Raw genomic sequence first — 22792 nt, 5'->3', positions numbered from 1 at the left:
GCGTGCGCAGCCCTGCCGGGTGGGGGTGGGTGGCGAGGCTCGGTTACCGCAGCGGAGCGTCGTAGTTCCTGGTGGAAATGAGTGTGTTTTTGAGTCATAGGTTAGAAATCGCCCGCGTCATAGAGTAAGGTGGGAGGTTATGATCGGCTTAGTACAAGGGCCGCCCCGCTCTGTGGGGGACTTGGCTTCTGTGTCTCTGCAGGGGACGTTTGCGGGTGCCCAGGGAGCTTCTCCCGCATACACCCGATGAGAGTCTGAGGGGTCGCCCCAGTGCACGTGGAGGGATGCAGAGGCGGTTGACACCTGTGGCTTCCTTCATCCTTCTCGCGTGTGCTAAATCTGGAGGTTAAGACGCTGAGGTCTAGCCGAGTGGATCTGCGCGTTCAAGGCCAGCCTGGTCTACAGAGGGGGTTCCAGGACAGCCAGGGGTACAGAGAAACCCTGTCTCGAAAAACAACAGCAGCAACAACAACAAAGAAGTTGATGTCAATACGAAAGTGCTGAGCACAGAGGGTTTGCACAACAGACTTATCTACCTAGCGGAGACCTGCGGTGTTTGCCTGGGTCTTGTTTTCCCATTCCCACTTCATGAGGATGGTTACGCTCCTGGTTAAGCTTCTCAGTTTGTGTGGTGCGTTTGCCCAGCAGCTCAGTTGGTAATTGGCACCCCCTCCACCCCATTTTAGCATTTTATTGTGTTAATATGTTTGCATGCAGTGAAACAAACCATTGGCAGTCTCAAGATAAGATAGCGTTCTTTTTTTCGAGACAGGGTTTCCTTGTGTAGTCCTGGCTGTCCTGGATCTAAGTCTGTAGATCAGGCTGGCCTTGAACTCAGAGATCCGCCTGCCGAGTGTGGGGATTAAAGGCGGAGGGTTTTGTGTTTTGAATTTTTTTTTGTTTTGTTTTGTTTGTTTCTTGAAGCAGGATCTCATGTTTCTCAGGTTGGCTTAAAACTCAATTACTGATCATCAATTACTGATCCTTCAGTTTTAAGCTCCTGAATGTTGAGCTTACAGTGTTCTTTGCTGCAACTTCGGGTGATGAAACAGAATCCACCAAACTCAACAATCCCACATGGAGTTTATTGGGAAAGGGAGCAAAGGGAGGGGTGGGTGTTAACAGATCGGGAGCAGAAACGGAAAGAACAGGCAGGAGGCGCTTGCTTATACAGGGAACAGGAGCGGTTTAGAATGAGTCTCAGCAGTTAGGGCTGCTGAAACTGGAGTCATGGAGCTGCCGTTGACCCAGCTGCTTGAGGCCCCATTTCCGTATGGTTTCTGCATGCAGAGTCTCTATGCAGCCACCTTAATGCATGCACGACACAGCCATGCAACCCTTGACAGCCTTTGAGCTGTCAGTGAGGAGCGATCAGCTGTCAAAGATGGATCCTAGGGCGAGGGAAGGCAGCCCAGAGAAGATCGATCCCAGGGCGGGGAGAGAGCCCGAGGATTAAGAGGCCCTGTGACCAGGAAAGATTCCCTAAGGAGGAGGCATAGGCCCAGGAGAGGGCTGGCATTGAGTGACAGGCGGGTGCCGAGAAACCATTGGGGCAGGAGAAGGAGAGGAGCCGGGCAGGAACAGGGCCAGGTTGCCCAGGACCGGGGAGAGGAAAGCCAGGATATCAACACACAGGCTTGCGCTGTCACCCGGCTCCATTATGTACACTTGAATTGAGCTTTCATGAGCTGTGTAGTGTGATTTAAATGTTATTTTATGCCGAGACCAAGGAATATAGTCACTACATTAAGATGAATTTTTGTTTGTGTTTGTCTTTCTGGTTTTCCTTTTGTGTTTTGATTTAGACTCTCAATGATGTAGCCCCTGCTGGACCTGGAACTTCTGGTGTATAGACCAGGCTAGCCTAGAACTTACAGAGATCCACCAGCCTCTGCCTCCCAGTGCTGGGATTAAAGACCTGTTTTACCGCCGGGCGGTGGTGGCACACGCCTTTAATCCCAGCACTCAGGAGGCAGAGGCAGACGGATCTCTGTGAGTTTGAGGCTGGGCTGGACTGACAGCCTCCAAAACAATACAGAGAAACCCTGTCTCATAAAAAAACCAAAAAACAAAAAACCTGTTTTACCAGGCCCTGGTCTTTATGGACCACTTTTGGTTTGGTTTGGATGGAGACACCATTGTCTTGCTATGTAGTTAATGTGTCTGTCTTCTTCCTTTCCTTTCCCTTCCCTCCCTTCCCCTCCCCTCCCTTTCCTTTCCTTGCAATCTGTTTAGACAGAGTCTTGCTATATAGCCTAGGCTGACTGTAAATTCACTATGTACCTGGGCTGGGCTTCTTAGTCCAGGTTACTAGTAGATGTTTCTGTGTTTCATTCTTTTTGTTTGTTTAGTTTTTTGTTGTTTGGTTTTTCAAGACAGGGTTTCTCTGTGTAGCCCTGACTGTCCTGGAACTCTCTCTATAGACCAGGCTGGCCTTGAACTCACAGAGATCCACCTGACTCTGCCTCCTGAGTGCTTGCATTAAAGTGTGAATCACTACCCCCCAGGCTGCTATGTTTGATTCTTAAATGATGATAAAAACACCATCCCCTTCCTTTTAAAAACACCGGAGGAAGACAAGGTTGTCCTGACGTCTGAGTCCCTGTCATGAGGGCGGCTGTGGGCAGAAGCCATCGTTAGGATTCTATGGTTCAGCATAGGCCAGAGGAGCCCCTAGGCCTTGCTGACCCCAGTGTGTGACAGCAAGACTAGTCTACCCTGGACTTACACTGTCTTCCTTAGTAATGGGAAAAGGGCATAGCCCTTAGTTCTTGGCGTCACTTCTCCATCTGTCTTGGGTCTTTTATGTCTCAGGGCTGGATATTCCACGTCTGAAAGCCTTTTAGTGTTAATGGTTCTTTCACAACATGGAAACCGTAGATCATCGTGTATCGTATTTTACCACAGCTGAGCATCATAGACTTGGTTTTCCCTGTGACTAAAGGCCTTCCTGTCACCCTAACTCAGTACTGGCTGGAGACTGAATGAGAGGAACAGAGAAATAGGGTGGAGTAGCCTGGGAGTGGAGTTTAAGAAGAGGAAGACAAGTAGAGACCAGTGTGACCTTCCTGGGTTTATCTGGCTCCAGATGGCACAGAACCCTCCACTGTTTGTGTAGCCACTGAGTCAATCCCCAGGCTATCTTCGCTTCTGGAGTCTTCCCCAGACTGCTGTCCGGAACAGCAAGCTCTGGCCACCTTCACCCCCACTGCAGGCAGCAGAAGCACTCTCCCTGGAAGACCCTTACAGCTGTCTGTCTAATCCACACTGACTGGCCGCAGTGACTGCTTCTCACGGGGGGGGGGGGGCCTGGAGGATGGGCTGGGCTTCACACTGTCCACAGAACTCTTGCTCTTGTCACCGTCATAGTCGGGCATTAAGGCTCTGGTTTCTTTCCCTTTCCCTTCCCTTTGCCTCTTAGCAGTTGAGCTTGTGTGTCCCAGATGACCACTTTCTCCTAACTGCAGGTCTCCTGAGGTTCTTTACTTGCCTCTAATTAGCAGCTTGTACTTTCTCCTTTTGCTCTGGGTCACGGCCTCTTAAAACATAGATTTCAGGGCCAGGGAGCTGGCGTGGTGGGTAGATGTGCTGATGTAGCAGTATACAGGATAGATTTCAGTGTGAGCCTCTCTCTCTCTCTCTCTCTCTCTCTCTCTCTCTCTCTCTCTCTCTCTCTCTCTCTCTCTCTCTCTCTCTCTCTCTCTCTCTCTCTCTCTCTCTCCTCTCTCTCATTTCTGTTTAGCCCCGGCTGCCCTGGAACTTGCTCTGTAAACCAGGCTGGCTCTGAACTCACAGAGATCTGTCTGCCTTTGCCTCTCAAGTCCCAGGGTTAAGAATGTGCTGCTACCTCTTGGCTTCACTTAAGGCTGGGGTTTTGCATCGCACTGGGAAGGCTGGCGTGGTGGAGGATGATGGGACAGCTGTCTATACTGAGGAGTGGGGTGAGCAGACTGGAGTCCAGGCCCATGCTGAGACCCTGGGGAGGAATTTGGGAAGGTGTTTTGAGGAGAGACCTTTCTGAGAACTGTTGTGACAGTGGATGGCCCTCTTCCTGTTCCTGGTACAGATCCCATGGAGAGGGCGCACACACACACATACCTTATAGAATGACATGTGCACTTTCTCAGGAACAAGCTTCACTCCTAGGTAAATACTCAACAGACATGAAAGCATGACAGCTGTTCTAGTTTGATTTCTTTCTTTTGGGGGGTGTTTTCTGTGAAACAGGATCTCACAGTGTAGCTTACATAACAGACTTGTTATGTAGACCAGGCTGGTCTCAAACTCACAGAGATTTGCCTGCTTCTGCCTCCACGTGCTGAGATTGAAAGCGTGTGTCACCATGCCTGGACTAGTTTGATTCCTGTTTCTGTGATAAACACCTTGAGAAAAAGTAACTCATGGTGGGACAGGATTTATTTCAGCTCTCACTTCCAGGTCACTGAGGAGTCAGGACAGGACAGGAACAGTCCATCACTGAGGAGTCAGGACAGGAACAGTCCGTCACTGAGGAGTCAGGACAGGAACAGTCCGTCACTGAGGAGTCAGGACAGGAACTCACTCTAGGAGCCATGGGAATTGCTGCTTACAAGCTCACTTTTCCCCTGGTTTGTTCCGCTGGCTTTTTTATATAGCCCAGGCCTGCCTACTTAGGGACAGCGCCACCCAGAGTAGACTAGTCTCCTGTCATCGGTGAAGACAATTCCTTGTAGACCTGGCCACAGGGCAGTCTGAGCAAGACACTTCTTCATTGGAGGAATCAGAACATTGGTTGTCTTTGAGACTGGAAGGGATTGGCCAGGAAGGGGCAAGAGAGTGTTCTGGAATGGTGGGTGTATTCAGTGTCTTGGAAAGGATTTGGTCATACCAGTGTCAATACTGGAAACTCCTGAAACCTGTCCCTGCCACGTATGCATTTCGCTCTGTGAAGACAATGCCGTATTCCTAAGATGCTTGTCTTATAAGCCAGATGGCATTTCTTGCTTCTACCTTGTTTCTCTTGTGTTGTTAGCGTAAAGGCTTGTTTTAAAGCTGCTTGACAGGACACTGCATCCCAGCTTCGGCCAGCTGGGCCACATCCCTCCAACTTCCTCCTCTTTTTCAGAATTTCCGTGTCCTGTTGTCCCCAAATGCAGCCAACTCCAGCCTGGGTCTTCTGACCAAATTAGACACTTGAGGTCCAGACTCTAAGGCTAGCCTTCCTGTTTCAAAGCATAGTTGACAAGATCATCAGGAAAGAAGGACTATGTGGTACCATGGAATGGATTTAAATTGAAAAGCTGTGTGCTGCGTAGGCTTCAACCAGTCCTCTCTGCCTCGATTTCCTATATGATGAGGATAATGGCACCTTAGCGTTGTGAGAATTAATGAGTCAGCTGGAAGAGGACAGCAGACCCTGTGCTTGGCACTAGGGGTACCAGGAAACCTGGCACTGGGGTCCTGCTTATGTCTGCTGTGGCTCCTGCTTACACAGATAGTGTTCCCCAACCTCCAGGGCAGGCCACCTGCTGGAACCCTGGACCGCTCGCATGTCTGTCTTGCTGAGGGCGTACGTGAGGAACATCTGGCTTCAAAGGTTTTTTTTTTTCTTTCTGTGTTTTAAGGGTGTCAGCATTGAAGCCATGAATGAGAATAAAATGGCGTCCTCTGAGTTTAGTTCTGGCCCTGTGGAAAAAGCTGCCAAACCATTGCCATTTAAGGATCCCAACTTTGTGGTAAGCATATAAGGTGTTACACAAATACGGGGTGAACAGCCGCGCCTCAGCCTCCGATGTGGCTGCGTCTGAGCTGGGTCTGGGGTTGCCTTCTCCCTCAACTCCACTTGGCACTCCCTCCCACGGGAGGGGGGAGGTAAGGGGGCATGGGACAGGACGGGAAAGGCCCTTTGTCATCTCCCAGTGTGCCAGGCCTTTTCAGAATTCCCCTGAAGGTAGACCTTTGAGTTTGATCTTTCCCATGATTGTTCCCCTAGCTCTCTGTTGGCCTTAAGTTTTAAAAGAAGTTAGAAATAGACAACTACAATAGGAGTGCTCCCCACTAATTCCTTTAAAGCCTTTCATTCATGAAGGCTGTACTAAATAATCACTTTTAGCGACCCAAATTATACCTTTCAAGGTTTATTTATTTGTTTATTGAGTCTTGGCAATCCATTGTGACCAGAGTCTGCAAATATGTTAGTAGTCGTTTCCATCTTATTTTTTAATCTTTATATCACAAAAATTTTCCAGAAAGCTTGCCATACCATGATTGAAGCTTATTTGGATTTTCCAGGACCACTAGTGATTAGGAGGCAGAGAGACACACCCTCAGAGGGGAGTTAGAAATGTAATCTCAAGATCACATCCAACTTTGTGGTAAACTGATTTTAAAGGGATGAGGTCATGAGTGAATTCACCCATGGTGAACACAGTAAAGAATTCACTTTCCTGTGCCCGTGGTAAAGAATAGCCATTTATTTCTGTTCTGTCACCAGAAAACTTGGGGGTTTAGATAGCCCCCAAACTAAGTTATTTTTGTTTGCTTATTTATACTTTGTTCATTTTGTTTTGTTTTGTTTTGTTTTGAGAAAGAGTCTCCTGTAGCCCAGGCTGGCCTCAAACTCATCCTGTAACTGAGACTGGCCTTGAGCTCCCAATTCTTCCTCCATCATGAGTAGCCACGGACTGTGTTCTTTTAAACAAAGATTACAGTATATGGTGAGATCCCTTTAAAGGTCTCAGTAGCACAAATAGTTGCTTACAGCTTGAGAGGTGCCCGAAGGCTCCGAGGGGCGTGGCGTCAAGTTGGGCGCATCGTTCACTGACTCGTCTCTCTAACCCACTTTTAATTTGAGCACTCTGGCCACGGTGGCGCAGTAGCTGGCAAGAAGAATAGAACCTGGAAGAACCTCAAACAGATCCTCGCTGCTGAAAGGGCATTGCCATGGCAACTGAATGATCCTAACTGTGAGCTGTCTACGGCCTTCCGTGTGTTTGTAATGCAGACAGGAACTTCCTTACAACCAGCCTACATTATTTGCTCGTGTTTGTGTTATTGTGGGAAAACGTTCTTAGCCTGAGAGCCTACAGTGGCACCCATCCAGGGATATTATGCATGTATTCCCTTTTCACGGAGTCTGTTTGCGTTGTCATGGGGGGGGCGCGTTAGTTTTTAGTGTCATTATTTGCAATTTCAGTCTGGAGAAGTAGATCCCACTGTGATAATGATGATGCTTCTATTAGACCTCTCATTTAAAAATCTACTGTCTAAGTTTGTTTTCACAAAAAATGTAGCTCACCTGTAATGTGAGATTTGGAGAGTCTCCAGCAAGCAGCTAACAGGCCACACACTGCTCTCTGAGTAAATACCCACTGCTGAGGTGTGTCCAGCCTGGACAAAGCCCGTTAGATGTTCTGCTCAGCTACACTGGAAACTTCAGGATCCAAGATCTCCCCCGTCCTGCTGTGCATCTTTCATGGGGTGACTCAGATGGTGACAAGTTAGTCATCTGGGTGTGGACCGCTGGAGTCTGGGTGTGTGGATCCAGTTAGTGGCTGTGTGGCCTTTCGTCACCAGGAGCCCGTTTTAGCTGGAGACTGTGAAATAGCCTGTGGGTAGACAGACCTGGCGGTTCCACAGGGGTAGCTTGTCTCTGGTGGCAGGGCAGGACCCTAGCTGAGGCCTGCCCTTAGTCTGCGACACACTGTGGTATTTTTGACCCCCTCCCTTATCTCCCTGGTTAATCCCGGGAGGCTTCTGTAAGTGTGTAATCACAGAGGAACATTTCAGGACTATTACCATCTGTTAGCTTCGAATAAAGAATAAGGGAGAACATGGAATAAAGGAGAAAGAGTGGGCTGTTTTGAAGGTTATGTGATCATCTCTTTTCTTTCTTCTTTTTAGACTTTAGTATTGATGCTCCTCCATCTTTTAAGCCAGCTAAGAAGTATTCCGATGTTTCAGGCCTTCTTGTGAGTATAATTACATGTGTCTGTATTAGCATTAGGTGTAATATTTCACAGACATGTCTGTTTACACCTATAGCCCTGCCAGGAATTCGGTCTGTGGTCTGTGTCTGTGTGAATAGTCTGAAGAGACCTTTGCTCCAGAAAGCAAGACACAGAATTTTCACTTCTTGTTTTTTCCTTTTTCCTGTATGAGACAACATGAATGACACAGCCACTCCTGTTTTCACTCTTAAGGTTTTAAAATACTGATTTTACACTGTTGGCGGCACTGTCAAAACTCTTCTGGGCTGGTGGTGGAGCTCAGTGGTAGAGCACCTGTGTAGCATGCCCAGCCCTGTAGAGTGGATCCTGAAGTCAGAACACACAAACACAAATCTCTAGCCCTGTTCCCAAATGAAGCCGCGTATGTAACCCACATGTCTAAAAGAGCTGGAAGCCCCCTCTGCACGTGTATCTGTGGGTCTGGTCCTCTGTCCCCCTCCCTAGCCGCCACCACTTCCCCTCCAGTGCTTCAGAAGCAGGTGGGATTGAGGCAGACCTGGGCACTGAGAGCCTGCTTCCACCTCACCCAACGAGGAGAGGGTGCAGAACCTGTAAAGAAATTCCTGCTCACGTTCATCCTTCATCTCCTGTAAATTTGAAAAGTGGGGGTTTTCTGCTTATTATAGAAATGATGAAGCATACTACTTCTAAAATTTACCTGTAGATCATTTGAATGCTTTTCAGTTTAATAAGGATAACTGACTCCACCATCTGTCACAAACTGGCCAAATTAATTCTACACATTATACCAGAAAAATGCATCTTCTGTTGTCATGTAATCTCCTCTCTCAACTCCTGGTCTCGTTTATTGTTCTAATGTATGCTTCTGTCTGAATTCATATAGCTTGAGTTAGGGTGGTTTTGTCCTGAAGGCCCATTTGCTATGAACTTAGGCCTCAGAATGGTGTTGTTGAGCCATTAAGGGGTGGGCCTGATGAGTAAATTGTTCTTCTTAAAAATGACCACTCCTGGGTCAGATCCTGTAGGAACGGATGATTTGTGCAAGAAAGGACTCTCATGAAAAGAGCCTTTATTTTTTTTCTTTCTTATTTGCACATATGCTTCTTTTGTGCTTGACCTGCTCTCTTTACACCATACTGAAGTGCAGCCAGGTGGGTCCCTCACTAGGGTGCCAACATTGAGAGCTAACTAAGCCTCCTTTCTTCTTAAAAAAAAAGTAGTATGCATGTATGTATGTATACTATGTGTGTGCTTGGTGCCCTCTGAGGAAACCCTGGAGCTGGATAGCCAGCAGGAGCTCCTAACCTTTGAACCATCTCTCCAGCAATGTAAGCCTCATTTCTTGATAAGATTGGGTATATTTTAGATTGCAGCACAGAATGAGCTAAAACACCATCCCAGCTTTCGTGTTATGCAAGTTTATGTCATATCTCTCATGAGTGTTTTGCCTTTGTCTGTATCTTTGTTTTAGAGTGAGTTTCTTGTAAAGAGGGTCTAGCTTTGTACCCACCTGACCAGATGACAGCTTTACATGGTTCACATTTCAGTGACCATTACTGTGGGTATGTAGTTGGAATTTTCTTTGGACTGTCAACCAGCTCCCAAATAAAAACATGGAGATTTATTAACTATGAATGCTTGGTCTTAGCTTAGCTCTTTTAACTTAATTTAACATGTTTCTCTTGATCTATGATTTACCACTGGGCTTTTTACTTTCTTTCATTCTATATGTCCTACTTTCCTGTTTCCATGTCTGACTGGCTGGTGCCTGTCATCTCCCTTCCTTTCTAATCTTAAATTCTTCTTCTTTCTTAATCTCCCTGCCCAGAAGTCTTACCTATACCTCCTCCCTAGCTATTGGCCATTCAGCTTTTTATTAGACCAGTCAGGTTCCACAAGCAGGCAAGGTAAAACAGCAACACATCTTTACATAGTTAAACAAATGCAATACATCTTTGTATAGTTAAACAAATATTCCACAACATTTCCTCTTTTTTGTCTAAATAAAAAGAAAGGTTCTAGCTTTAACATAGTAAGACTATATACAATAAGAACAATTGTCATGTAAGAATTACATTTACTACAATATCCAGCCCATTTGAATTTGGAAAATTCAGAGAAAATACTCCATTATCTGTCTTGTTGTATACCTAATTTGCTTTCTAACTTTCTATCCTAACTTGTATTACCAATCCAAAATTATGTTTGTAGACCTCAAAACATTTTCTTAGATAAACAATTTAAGCTTTTATGCTTCTCAACCTTATAAACATTACTTTTTTATGTGTTTCTTTTCTGAATTTGGTAATAAGGAAAACTATAACTATTTCATCTTCAACTTCATCAGAGACCCCAGGATATAATATTACCTGAGTAAACAGGAAGTGCAAAGCAAGCAACTTCCAAAACTATAGAAATGGCAGAGACATCTGGCTGCCTGGCCAATAGTCACCCAAGCTTCCTCTGCAATGTTGGGGCATCCAACTTTGGTCTGTGGGCCTAGAATATCTGACAAACTTTTCTGTGAAGCAGGAATTTTGAAGGACTGTTGCAATTTTTCTTAGCAAAGTTTGTCAGTCTTTTTCCTTTGTGTCCTACTTGTCCAATTTGGACAACACACTGTCAGCAGTCAGGGCAAGAGTACTTGTCCAATGGCAGCTTTGCCACAACGAATGCAAACTCTATATGGAGGCTCTCCAATGCCTATCATCCTTTTATGAAGTAGATTGGTGCTGCCAGAAGCAGATGTGTCTCATTGTCATGAAAAGCCTTAGGTTATTAAACATATTAAATGCCATGTTCTGAAGGTCCCTAAAGCATTTGAAGATCACCTGTCTATCTAAAATACATGTTTAACCTTGAAAACATACCTAACATGACTATAAGTCATTATAGATGACTAACTACTAACCTGCAATTTTTTGTAATAGTAACTTTCAAAGACTATAACTTTGTATTACATTCTTTTTTTTTTTTTTTTGGTTTTGGTTTTTTGAGACAGGGTTTCTCTGTATTGTTTTGGAGGCTGTCCTGGAACTCGCTCTGTGGACCAGGCTGGCCTCGAACTCACAGAGATCTGCCTGCCTCTGCCTCCCGAGTGCTGGGATTAAAGACATGCGCCACCAATGCCTGGCCTATATTACATTCTTAAATGAGCTCATAGGTACAAGAGTAGAAACATATATATGATATAACAAAAATAACCTTGTATCAATATATAGAAGTCCACACCAACATAAAATATTTGAGATAAATAGTTATCTTTATATTCTATAATCCTATATCCCCACTAAATCATGACAAACATCAAGAGCCACTGAATGACCAAAAATCACCCACCCACCTCTTGGGAATGTGGGCATTATGTTCTCTAGACTGTTTCCTGTTGTCTAGGTGCAGTAACATCCCCAGGGGACCCTGAGAAAATTGAGATAATGGTCAAGTCCTAAAAAAATCAGCTATAACATTGGTTGTTCTGTCTATGTGCAATGGGAAAGTACAAGGCTTATCTGACGTTCTGGCTGAAATTGTCTGTGCGGCTGGACCATCTCAGCCAGCAGCCTTGAAGCTGTTCTGGATGCAGAACTCTGAGGAAACTGCATCAGGGGTACTCTGGCAGGTTGGATCACCTGGGCCACCTGTTTTCATTGGTGTCTGGTCTCCTTTCTCTGAAAGCATACAAACTAACAAAGGTAACATACATATCTGCATTAACACAGGTATGGACTGTGCATTGCACACAAGCCAGCCAAAGATGATTTTTTTGTTTTATGTTTGGGCAAGTAAAAGACATCTGTCAGCTTTTTAAGTTTGTTTGTACTGTATAAAGCTCTATCCATGCCATTTGAAAGGATGGCATGTAATAAGTCATGAGGACCCTGTAACCAACAATATTTATTTTGTCTCACCCAGTCTCAGAACTGTTCCTGTATGTCAAGGGATTGGCATATATGTCAACTATGTATGTATGTATGTATGTAAACATATATGTAAACAGTCTTTTAGTTTTTCTAGGCTTATTTATGTCTATAGCCAAGATTTTCAGCGAGTCAAATCTGGTCTCTATTTTGAAGGAATTCACAGCCTTTCATTTCCTGTGGAAACAAAAGCGTAACTTCTCCCCCCAACACAATACAGTTTCTGAATTCCATTTTAAAATTAAGACATCCCTAAAGTATCTAGACTGGTTTAATTCAGCAGTTCCTTTTACAATCCTATGTCTCTCAGCTGCTGTCATTTGCTGATCAGCATTTAACAAGTTCAAAGTTAGCAAAGCACCATACAGGATCCAGACACCCTGGGTATTTCCCATCTTTACAAGACATATATATCATATTATATATAAACCACCCTGTGTATTTCCCATCTTTACAAGACATATATATCATATTATATATAAACCACCCTGTGTATTTCCCATCTTTACAAGACATATATATCATATTATATATAAACCACCCTGGGTATTTCCCATCTTTACAAGACATATACATCATATTATATATAAACCACCCTGGGTATTTCCCATCTTTACAAGACATATATATCATATTATATATAAACCACCCTGGGTATTTCCCATCTTTACAAGACATATATATCATATTATATATAAACCACCCTGGGTATTTCCCATCTTTACAAGACATATATATCATATTATATATAAACCACCCTGGGTATTTCCCATCTTTACAAGACATATATATCATATTATATATAAACCACCCTGGGTATTTCCCATCTTTACAAGACATATATATCATATTATATATAAACCACCCTGGGTATTTCCCATCTTTACAAGACATATATATCATATTATATATAAACCACCCTGGGTATTTCCCATCTTTACAAGACATATATATCATATTATATATAAACCACCCTGGGTATTTCCCATCTTTACAAGACATATATATCATATTATATATAAACCACCCTGGGTATTTCCCATCTTTACAAGACATATATATCATATTATATATAAACCACCCTGGGTATTTCCCATCTTTACAAGACATATATATCATATTATATATAAACCACCCTGGGTATTTCCCATCTTTACAAGACATATATATCATATTATATATAAACCACCCTGTGTATTTCCCATCTTTACAAGACATATATATCATATTATATATAAACCACCCTGGGTATTTCCCATCTTTACAAGACATATATATCATATTATATATAAACCACCCTGTGTATTTCCCATCTTTACAAGACATATACATCATATTATATATAAACCACCCTGTGTATTTCCCATCTTTACAAGACATATACATCATATTATATATAAACCACCCTGGGTATTTCCCATCTTTACAAGACATATATATCATATTATATATAAACCACCCTGTGTATTTCCCATCTTTACAAGACATATATATCATATTATATATAAACCACCCTGGGTATTTCCCATCTTTACAAGACATATATATCATATTATATATAAGCCACCCTGGGTATTTCCCATCTTTACAAGACATATATATCATATTATATATAAGCCACCCTGGGTATTTCCCATCTTTACAAGACATATATATCATATTATATATAAACCACCCTGGGTATTTCCCATCTTTACAAGACATATATATCATATTATATATAAACCACCCTGGGTATTTCCCATCTTTACAAGACATATATATCATATTATATATAAACCACCCTGGGTATTTCCCATCTTTACAAGACATATATATCATATTATATATAAACCACCCTGGGTATTTCCCATCTTTACAAGACATATATATCATATTATATATAAACCACCCTGGGTATTTCCCATCTTTACAAGACATATATATCATATTATATATAAACCACCCTGTGTATTTCCCATCTTTACAAGACATATATATCATATTATATATAAACCACCCTGGGTATTTCCCATCTTTACAAGACATATATATCATATTATATATAAACCACCCTGGGTATTTCCCATCTTTACAAGACATATATATCATATTATATATAAACCACCCTGGGTATTTCCCATCTTTACAAGACATATATATCATATTATATATAAGCCACCCTGTGTATTTCCCATCTTTACAAGACATATATATCATATTATATATAAACCACCCTGTGTATTTCCCATCTTTACAAGACATATATATCATATTATATATAAACCACCCTGGGTATTTCCCATCTTTACAAGACATATATATCATATTATATATAAACCACCCTGGGTATTTCCCATCTTTACAAGACATATATATCATATTATATATAAACCACCCTGGGTATTTCCCATCTTTACAAGACATATATATCATATTATATATAAACCACCCTGGGTATTTCCCATCTTTACAAGACATATATATCATATTATATATAAACCACCCTGGGTATTTCCCATCTTTACAAGACATATATATCATATTATATATAAACCACCCTGGGTATTTCCCATCTTTACAAGACATATATATCATATTATATATAAACCACCCTGGGTATTTCCCATCTTTACAAGACATATATATCATATTATATATAAACCACCCTGGGTATTTCCCATCTTTACAAGACATATATATCATATTATATATAAGCCACCCTGGGTATTTCCCATCTTTACAAGACATATACATCATATTATATATAAGCCACCCTGGGTATTTCCCATCTTTACAAGACATATACATCATATTATATATAAGCCACCCTGGGTATTTCCCATCTTTACAAGACATATATATCATATTATATATAAGCCACCCTGGGTATTTCCCATCTTTACAAGACATATATATCATATTATATATAAACCACCCTGGGTATTTCCCATCTTTACAAGACATATATATCATATTATATATAAACCACCCTGGGTATTTCCCATCTTTACAAGACATATATATCATATTATATATAAACCACCCTGGGTATTTCCCATCTTTACAAGACATATATATCATATTATATATAAACCACCCTGGGTATTTCCCATCTTTACAAGACATATATATCATATTATATATAAACCACCCTGGGTATTTCCCATCTTTACAAGACATATACATCATATTATATATAAGCCACCCTGGGTATTTCCCATCTTTACAAGACATATACATCATATTATATATAAGCCACCCTGGGTATTTCCCATCTTTACAAGACATATACATCATATTATATATAAGCCACCCTGGGTATTTCCCATCTTTACAAGACATATATATCATATTATATATAAGCCACCCTGGGTATTTCCCATCTTTACAAGACATATATATCATATTATATATAAACCACCCTGGGTATTTCCCATCTTTACAAGACATATATATCATATTATATATAAACCACCCTGGGTATTTCCCATCTTTACAAGACATATATATCATATTATATATAAACCACCCTGGGTATTTCCCATCTTTACAAGACATATATATCATATTATATATAAACCACCCTGGGTATTTCCCATCTTTACAAGACATATATATCATATTATATATAAGCCACCCTGGGTATTTCCCATCTTTACAAGACATATATATCATATTATATATAAACCACCCTGGGTATTTCCCATCTTTACAAGACATATATATCATATTATATATAAACCACCCTGGGTATTTCCCATCTTTACAAGACATATATATCATATTATATATAAACCACCCTGGGTATTTCCCATCTTTACAAGACATATATATCATATTATATATAAACCACCCTGGGTATTTCCCATCTTTACAAGACATATATATCATATTATATATAAACCACCCTGGGTATTTCCCATCTTTACAAGACATATATATCATATTATATATAAACCACCCTGGGTATTTCCCATCTTTACAAGACATATATATCATATTATATATAAACCACCCTGGGTATTTCCCATCTTTACAAGACATATATATCATATTATATATAAACCACCCTGGGTATTTCCCATCTTTACAAGACATATATATCATATTATATATAAACCACCCTGGGTATTTCCCATCTTTACAAGACATATATATCATATTATATATAAACCACCCTGGGTATTTCCCATCTTTACAAGACATATATATCATATTATATATAAACCACCCTGGGTATTTCCCATCTTTACAAGACATATATATCATATTATATATAAACCACCCTGTGTATTTCCCATCTTTACAAGACATATATATCATATTATATATAAACCACCCTGTGTATTTCCCATCTTTACAAGACATATATATCATATTATATATAAACCACCCTGGGTATTTCCCATCTTTACAAGACATATATATCATATTATATATAAACCACCCTGTGTATTTCCCATCTTTACAAGACATATATATCATATTATATATAAACCACCCTGTGTATTTCCCATCTTTACAAGACATATATATCATATTATATATAAGCCACCCTGTGTATTTCCCATCTTTACAAGACATATATATCATATTATATATAAACCACCCTGTGTATTTCCCATCTTTACAAGACATATATATCATATTATATATAAACCACCCTGGGTATTTCCCATCTTTACAAGACATATATATCATATTATATATAAACCACCCTGGGTATTTCCCATCTTTACAAGACATATATATCATATTATATATAAACCACCCTGTGTATTTCCCATCTTTACAAGACATATATATCATATTATATATAAACCACCCTGGGTATTTCCCATCTTTACAAGACATATATATCATATTATATATAAACCACCCTGTGTATTTCCCATCTTTACAAGACATATATATCATATTATATATAAACCACCCTGGGTATTTCCCATCTTTACAAGACATATATATCATATTATATATAAACCACCCTGGGTATTTCCCATCTTTACAAGACATATATATCATATTATATATAAACCACCCTGGGTATTTCCCATCTTTACAAGACATATATATCATATTATATATAAACCACCCTGGGTATTTCCCATCTTTACAAGACATATATATCATATTATATATAAACCACCCTGGGTATTTCCCATCTTTACAAGACATATATATCATATTATATATAAACCACCCTGTGTATTTCCCATCTTTACAAGACATATATATCATATTATATATAAACCACCCTGGGTATTTCCCATCTTTACAAGACATATATATCATATTATATATAAGCAATATATATAAATATATAACATATACACAACCTTATTCTTTCTTTAAAGACTTAATTATTTTAAAACTATCTTTTTCTATGACTATCTATACCCATTTTCTTTCTTAAGCATCTATGCACACTGTAATCTGTTTAAAGTTTTTTTCAGTCTGGACTTGTTTTACTGTGCACCCGTAGTGTGCTCTGACCTGTAGCCTGAAAAATGAAAGACCCAGAGACAGATATTGGGTTTCAAGTTGAAGATCAGAGAAGCAAAGCATCCAGGCCAATAGATCTTACCTCTCCCCAGCCGATATGGGTATCCTGTCTCCACCAATCCTCAGAGACAAAAGCTCTCAGTTCCTGTCTCCTCCTGCCTTTTATTCCTTTCTCCATCCAGCCATATCACTCCTGTCTCCATATCCCTAGAGCTGGGATTAAAAACATGTGATCCCACATGCAGAGATCACTTTTGTGTACACTGCTTCTGTTAGGGCTGGATCAATTCCGTGTAGTCACTGTGGCCTTGAACTCACAAAGATCTGTCTACCTCTTAATCACGAGTGTGTGCCGCCATTTCCTGGCTAGCTAGTGTGGCTGCTAGGATTAGGGGTATGTATCACCATTGCCTGACCTCTGTAGCTTGTAGCTGCTTTTGCTTTGTGAATCCTCAAGCAATCGTTAATAAATCAAAGTAATATATCACCACAATTCCCCTTTTTTATCAAGTACAAAAAGAAGGCTACAAGTAACATAAGGAAAACTATATACAATAAGTATATATAATGTATACAGGCAATAAGTACATCAGCAACGTCTAGTCCATTAGCATTTAACAAATTCAGAGAAAATACTCTGTTATCTATCCTGTCCTGGTAAGTCCAAAGTCTTGTATGTGATTTATTTTCTATTCTAATTTGCATTATCAAATTATCTTTTAATGTCTCTCATACTTTTACACTTTACACATCTTTATTGAGTTTCTTTTCTGAATTTGGTAAACAAAGAAAACTATAACCTTTCTATCTAGTCTTCAACTCCTTCAGAGACCCGAGAAGAAAATAGTATCAACTGAGTAAACAGGAAGTGCGAGCAAGTGACTTCCAAAAAATGTGAGAAATGCTAAAACAACTGCTGCCTGGGCAGTCACCCAAGGTTCCTCTACAACTTCAGCCTGTAGGCCTAGCATGTCTGACAGACTTTCCTGTGTGGGCAGTCACCCAAGGTTCCTCTACAACGTTGGGGCATCCATCTTCAGCCTATAGGCCCAGCATCTCTGACAGACTTTCCTGTGGAGCAGGATTCTCTGAAGGGTTGTCCTGCCTTGTCTTAGCAGGATTTTGCAGTCCCTCTTTTTGTCCTGCTCCAGTTTGGACAGCATACTGTCAACAGTTGAGACAAGGGCACTTGCTTGTCCAGTGGCTATTTTTGCTACAAAGAATGTAAACTCCATGTTAGTTTCTTTGATGCCTATCATCTTCTCTCACGTAGACTGGTGCTGCCAGGAGCAGACATGTCTCATTGTCATTTAAAAAAAGAACCTGTGTTATTAAAACATCTTAAATGCCATACTCTGTAGATCTCTGAAGTGTTTGAAGACGACCTATCTAAATTATATGTTTGACCTTGATAATATGCCTAATATGGCTACAAGTTCGATTGTAATACGTGACTAATTACTAACCTACATTTCCTTATTATCTTATATAGTTGGTAATAATAACTTTCAAGGACTAGAAGTTTGTGTTACATTGTTAAATGAGCTGTATAGGTGCAATACCTTGAACAAGATTAAACACATGTACAGTATGTTTTAACAAAATTAGTCTCTACTATAGAACTGTCACATACTTTCCTCATGAGGGTACCGGGCTAACTGGACATTTAAACTTTTATTTATGCCCTTTTTTAAAATGTGAATGGTTGCCCTCATAGTCCTAATGCTTGTCTTACCAAACTGAGTTTATTTTCAGCACTGCTCTGCTTTGTGTGGAGTGTGAGGACATGTTTGTTCTTTGTTGTCATGTTTATTGTATGTCAGATAGCACAAAATAGACTATTATTAGTTCTTGCTTCAGTTATCATTTAGAGAAATGCGAGCCCCGGAGGAGACCCCCGACCCGCGGGGATGAAGTGATGAGGGTCGCTACTAATTTGATGGGTCTTCACGAGCAGATCCAATCTTAAAAAGCAAACTTCAAGAGGCTAAGGGAAACAGGCTCAAGACAACTTTTGCTGATCAAGAGCCTTTATTCTTGGGGGTGAAATAGTTTTTATAGGTAGAGCAACTCAGGGGGTGGTATAAGCATGTCAATCAAGTCTGAACTCAAGTATACACCAAATAAGGTAAAGACGAAGCTGTAATTTTTCCATCAGTTGCATTACGCAAATGCTTATCAGTGTAAGCCAGATGCAGGAAATAGGGGTAAAAAGCATTCAAAGGAACACAATAACCTTTTGTTAACAAAGACAATTGTTCTATAAGGCTTACTTCTGCCTATCATTATGGTAAAAGCATCCAAAGGAACACATTAACCTTTTGCCAACAAAGGCAATTGTTCTATAAGGGTTACTTCCCCCTGGCTAGGCGGGTGGGCTGCCCTGTGTAAATTTAACTTTTGTGGTTAGCTATTTCATTTGTCTCAAGGGCATGTGTGCCCGCAGTCACGTAGGCAGAAGGCCAAGAAATGGCTGACAGACTCCATTTTGTTCAAGGTTCTTAGCAGTCCCCAATAGAGAAACCAAAAATTTTAAAGAATTTTTTTGTTGCTTATTCTGTTTCCAGCTTTTCTTCACTGGGTTGTGTATGTCCATCTAGCAATCTGATCCACAGCTTTATCCTAGAATTACGCCCTGAGTCTCCCACGTTTCCTTGGCCATTGCTCTCTTGAAGCCGCTTGTCTGCTGGATGTGTGCTGCGTGGGTATCAGTGGTTATCTGAGGCAGGAAGGCTGGTGTGGGTCCTGAGATGGGAATCTTGCCCTTGTCATTCTGGGCAGCTGGAAGTCATGGTTTCTGAGCAGACTCAGAAGCTGGCCCCTTGGCATGCCTGGTCTCCTCAGCCATGGCAAGCAGCTGTCTGCTGCTACAGTGGTTCTCTTCTGTGAAGAAGCACCACTTTGAAGAACATTATTCCAGGCCTCTGTGGCATCAACAGAGATCTTGCCATATATACACAAGTTACCTAAGCCCTGAATATAAGAATTAAGGTCTTCAGAATATAGAAGAACTCTACTCCCAAACCACTGACAGACAGCCCTTTAAAAGACGCAGGAAGCGGTAGGCAGTGAGACGGGGGATGCGGGTGATCAGCAGGTGTTCGGCCTCCCTGGCAGCTGGAAGGACTGACAATGTTGGGTTGTGTATTTCAGCCTGGGTGTAAAGAAAATGTGTGTTCCTCCACTGCTGTTTGGGAGTAGGAAGGGTATTGATGAAGCCCCATTGAAAAACAGTTTGTCAGTTTTTCTTATTAAAAACAAACAAAAAACCTATGACTTGGCAATTTGCCTTCTATGCAGCTCCCTGGAGAAGTAGAATATTCAAGGAACTTAGGCAGAAGTGTTTCTGAGAGCCTATTAGTAAAGTGTTGGGGGTCCCTTGGAGGTCTTTCCTTGAGACGTGCTCTGTTATCTTGTGAGGCAGATCCGTGTCCATGTTCCAGGGCACATCCTTGACTACAAAAGGCCAAGTGTGTGGGCTGTGTGATTAAAAACACATGCACATGCACTCACAGGGGTGCGCGCATGCACACACATGCATACACACTTGCTGGGTAGTTTCTCTGCTTGGTTTGTTTAGTAAGGTATAAATTTTAAAAGTGGAAGGGATCCCACCTAACTGGTTTTCTCGAGAGAAGCAAAAGACTTTGAGGTAGAAGATGCTGGTAAAGGGTACTTTCTTTCTTCTTCTTCTTTTTTTTTTTTTTTTTTTTTTTTCTCGAGACAGGGTTTCCCTGTATTGCTTTGGAGCCTGTCCTGGAACTCACTTGGTAGGCTGGCCTTGAACTCACAGAGATCCGCCTGCCTCTGCCTCCCGAGTGCTGTGATTAAAGGTGTGCGCCACCACCGCCCAGCAAAGGGCACTTTCACTCTATGAAATGCTTTAATTTTAATTTTTAGATGCTAGTATAGTTCATCTTGCTTGGCCACAGGAAGGAAGGCATGGACGTGTGTGTCACACCCTCATTTTGCAAAGCTATGATGAATATTGTGACTCCAGAGGCTCCTGGGAGGTTGTGAACACTGCCTGTCATCCTAAAGCTGGGGCAAGGCATAAGCAGTTGGCCAAGTCCCCATAGGCAGGCAGCCTGTTTTCTTCCAGTCCCGAGGGACGGAATCCAGAGGGGGTGGGAAAGTCCTTACTCATCTGGCTCGGGGATATAGTTTGGCATGCTCCTTTCTATTCGGAGCACTGCACGCTGGCTCCTGGGTCCAGTCTGTTCCAGCTTTTGTTTGTGACCATTTCGCCTGTGCCACAAGATCTCTGTGTTCTGAATTGTTTATACAGCAGCCTTCTTGGCATGAAGTGTGAGCTTGGGTGGCCAGCTCAGCACAGTGCGGTTTGGCTGGTGGTGGGAGTGAGGCTGCCACATACAGAACCACAGGAGGCTGGGTCATAGCTTTATCTGTGGAGCCAGATAATCCAAATCCCTTCGGGGAAAATGTGAGGGTGGCTTGCCCCACCAGAGAGCCCACCCAACTGTTGCACGGCCACGGGCTCTCGGAGACGGCTTTGTTACTGTTTTTCAGTCTTTGTCTATATTGTTGTCATCAAAAGAAATGTAATTCGCAGGAGATAGCATCGGACAGCATTGCTCCTAGTCCTCTGGCCCCTTCCATTTCTCTCTGCCCCGTCCTTGAGCCTTGGAAACGTGAGAGATGTCCACTTAGGGCCAAGAATGCAACAGTCCCTTCTTCTCGGCACTTAAACCAGTTAGGGGCCTCTGCAGAGGCGGGAGTTAGAAGGCAGGGATATGTTACCATTATGAAAGGAGTTTGGGGCCTGCAGCTTGCAGCCCTCAAGATACCAATAAGAAGTGTCCCAGGATCTGATGGGGCTGTTCCTCTTCCTCCACACTGTCCCTTGGAGTGGTCCTCAAGTCTGGAAAGATGATTGAGTCTTTGCCATGTGTTCTTGGTGACAGTGAAACTTGACGAAGTTGTATTTTACTTTGAGTAAAGTAGGAAAAAGATTAAAGTTTGTGCTTAAAATATCTCCACTAACAACTTTCTGTCCTTCCCTGTCTGTTTCTCACGCAGGCCAATTACACAGACCCTCAGAGCAAGCTGCGGTTCAGCACCATTGAAGAGTTTTCCTACATTCGAAGGCTGCCGTCTGACGTGGTCACAGGCTACCTGGCCCTAAGGAAGGCCACGAGCATCGTTCCCTGAGCCTGAGAAGTGGGGATAAAGTGGGAACGGCCTCAAAAGCAGATTCTGCACTTGTGATATTGTGTCATGGAAACAGACGTGTTCTGCTGTCAATCTGAGAGTGACAGCTCTGTGCCTTGGAAAGGATGTCTGGCTTTACCGTAAGGGTCTTTCTGGTTCTTTTTTTCCTCCACGTGTGGCATTCCTCTTTTAAGTCATACTTCAGTTGTTGCCTCGAGTAAACATTGTTTGATAAGAAAATACAGTAAAATTATGCATTTAAATTAA

At 41.6% G+C, this 22792-nt stretch overlaps 1 protein-coding gene across 2 annotated transcripts in view; it reads left to right on the top strand.

Annotated features, from left to right (window-relative positions):
• Ino80c (INO80 complex subunit C) overlaps nt 1-22792 on the top strand; it is a 23196-nt gene extending 404 nt beyond the window's left edge. Inside the window, exons 2-5 of one of the 2 annotated variants that reach the window (XM_021234784.2) lie at nt 5604-5714; nt 6833-6965; nt 7882-7949; nt 22394-22792. In XM_021234784.2, the coding sequence (XP_021090443.2) occupies nt 5604-5714; nt 6833-6965; nt 7882-7949; nt 22394-22525 (444 nt within the window). In that variant the 3' untranslated portion in view covers nt 22526-22792. The remainder of the gene's footprint in view (nt 1-5603; nt 5715-6832; nt 6966-7881; nt 7950-22393) is intronic. The other variant, XM_005065330.4, reaches the window with a different exon arrangement.

The sequence above is a fragment of the Mesocricetus auratus genome, unplaced genomic scaffold (assembly GCF_017639785.1).
Source record: "Mesocricetus auratus isolate SY011 unplaced genomic scaffold, BCM_Maur_2.0 Super-Scaffold_100015, whole genome shotgun sequence".
In the NCBI taxonomy this organism is placed as follows: Eukaryota; Metazoa; Chordata; class Mammalia; order Rodentia; family Cricetidae; genus Mesocricetus; species Mesocricetus auratus.
The sequence above is the reverse complement of the archived record's forward strand: the minus strand, read 5'-3'. Positions and strand labels throughout refer to the sequence as shown.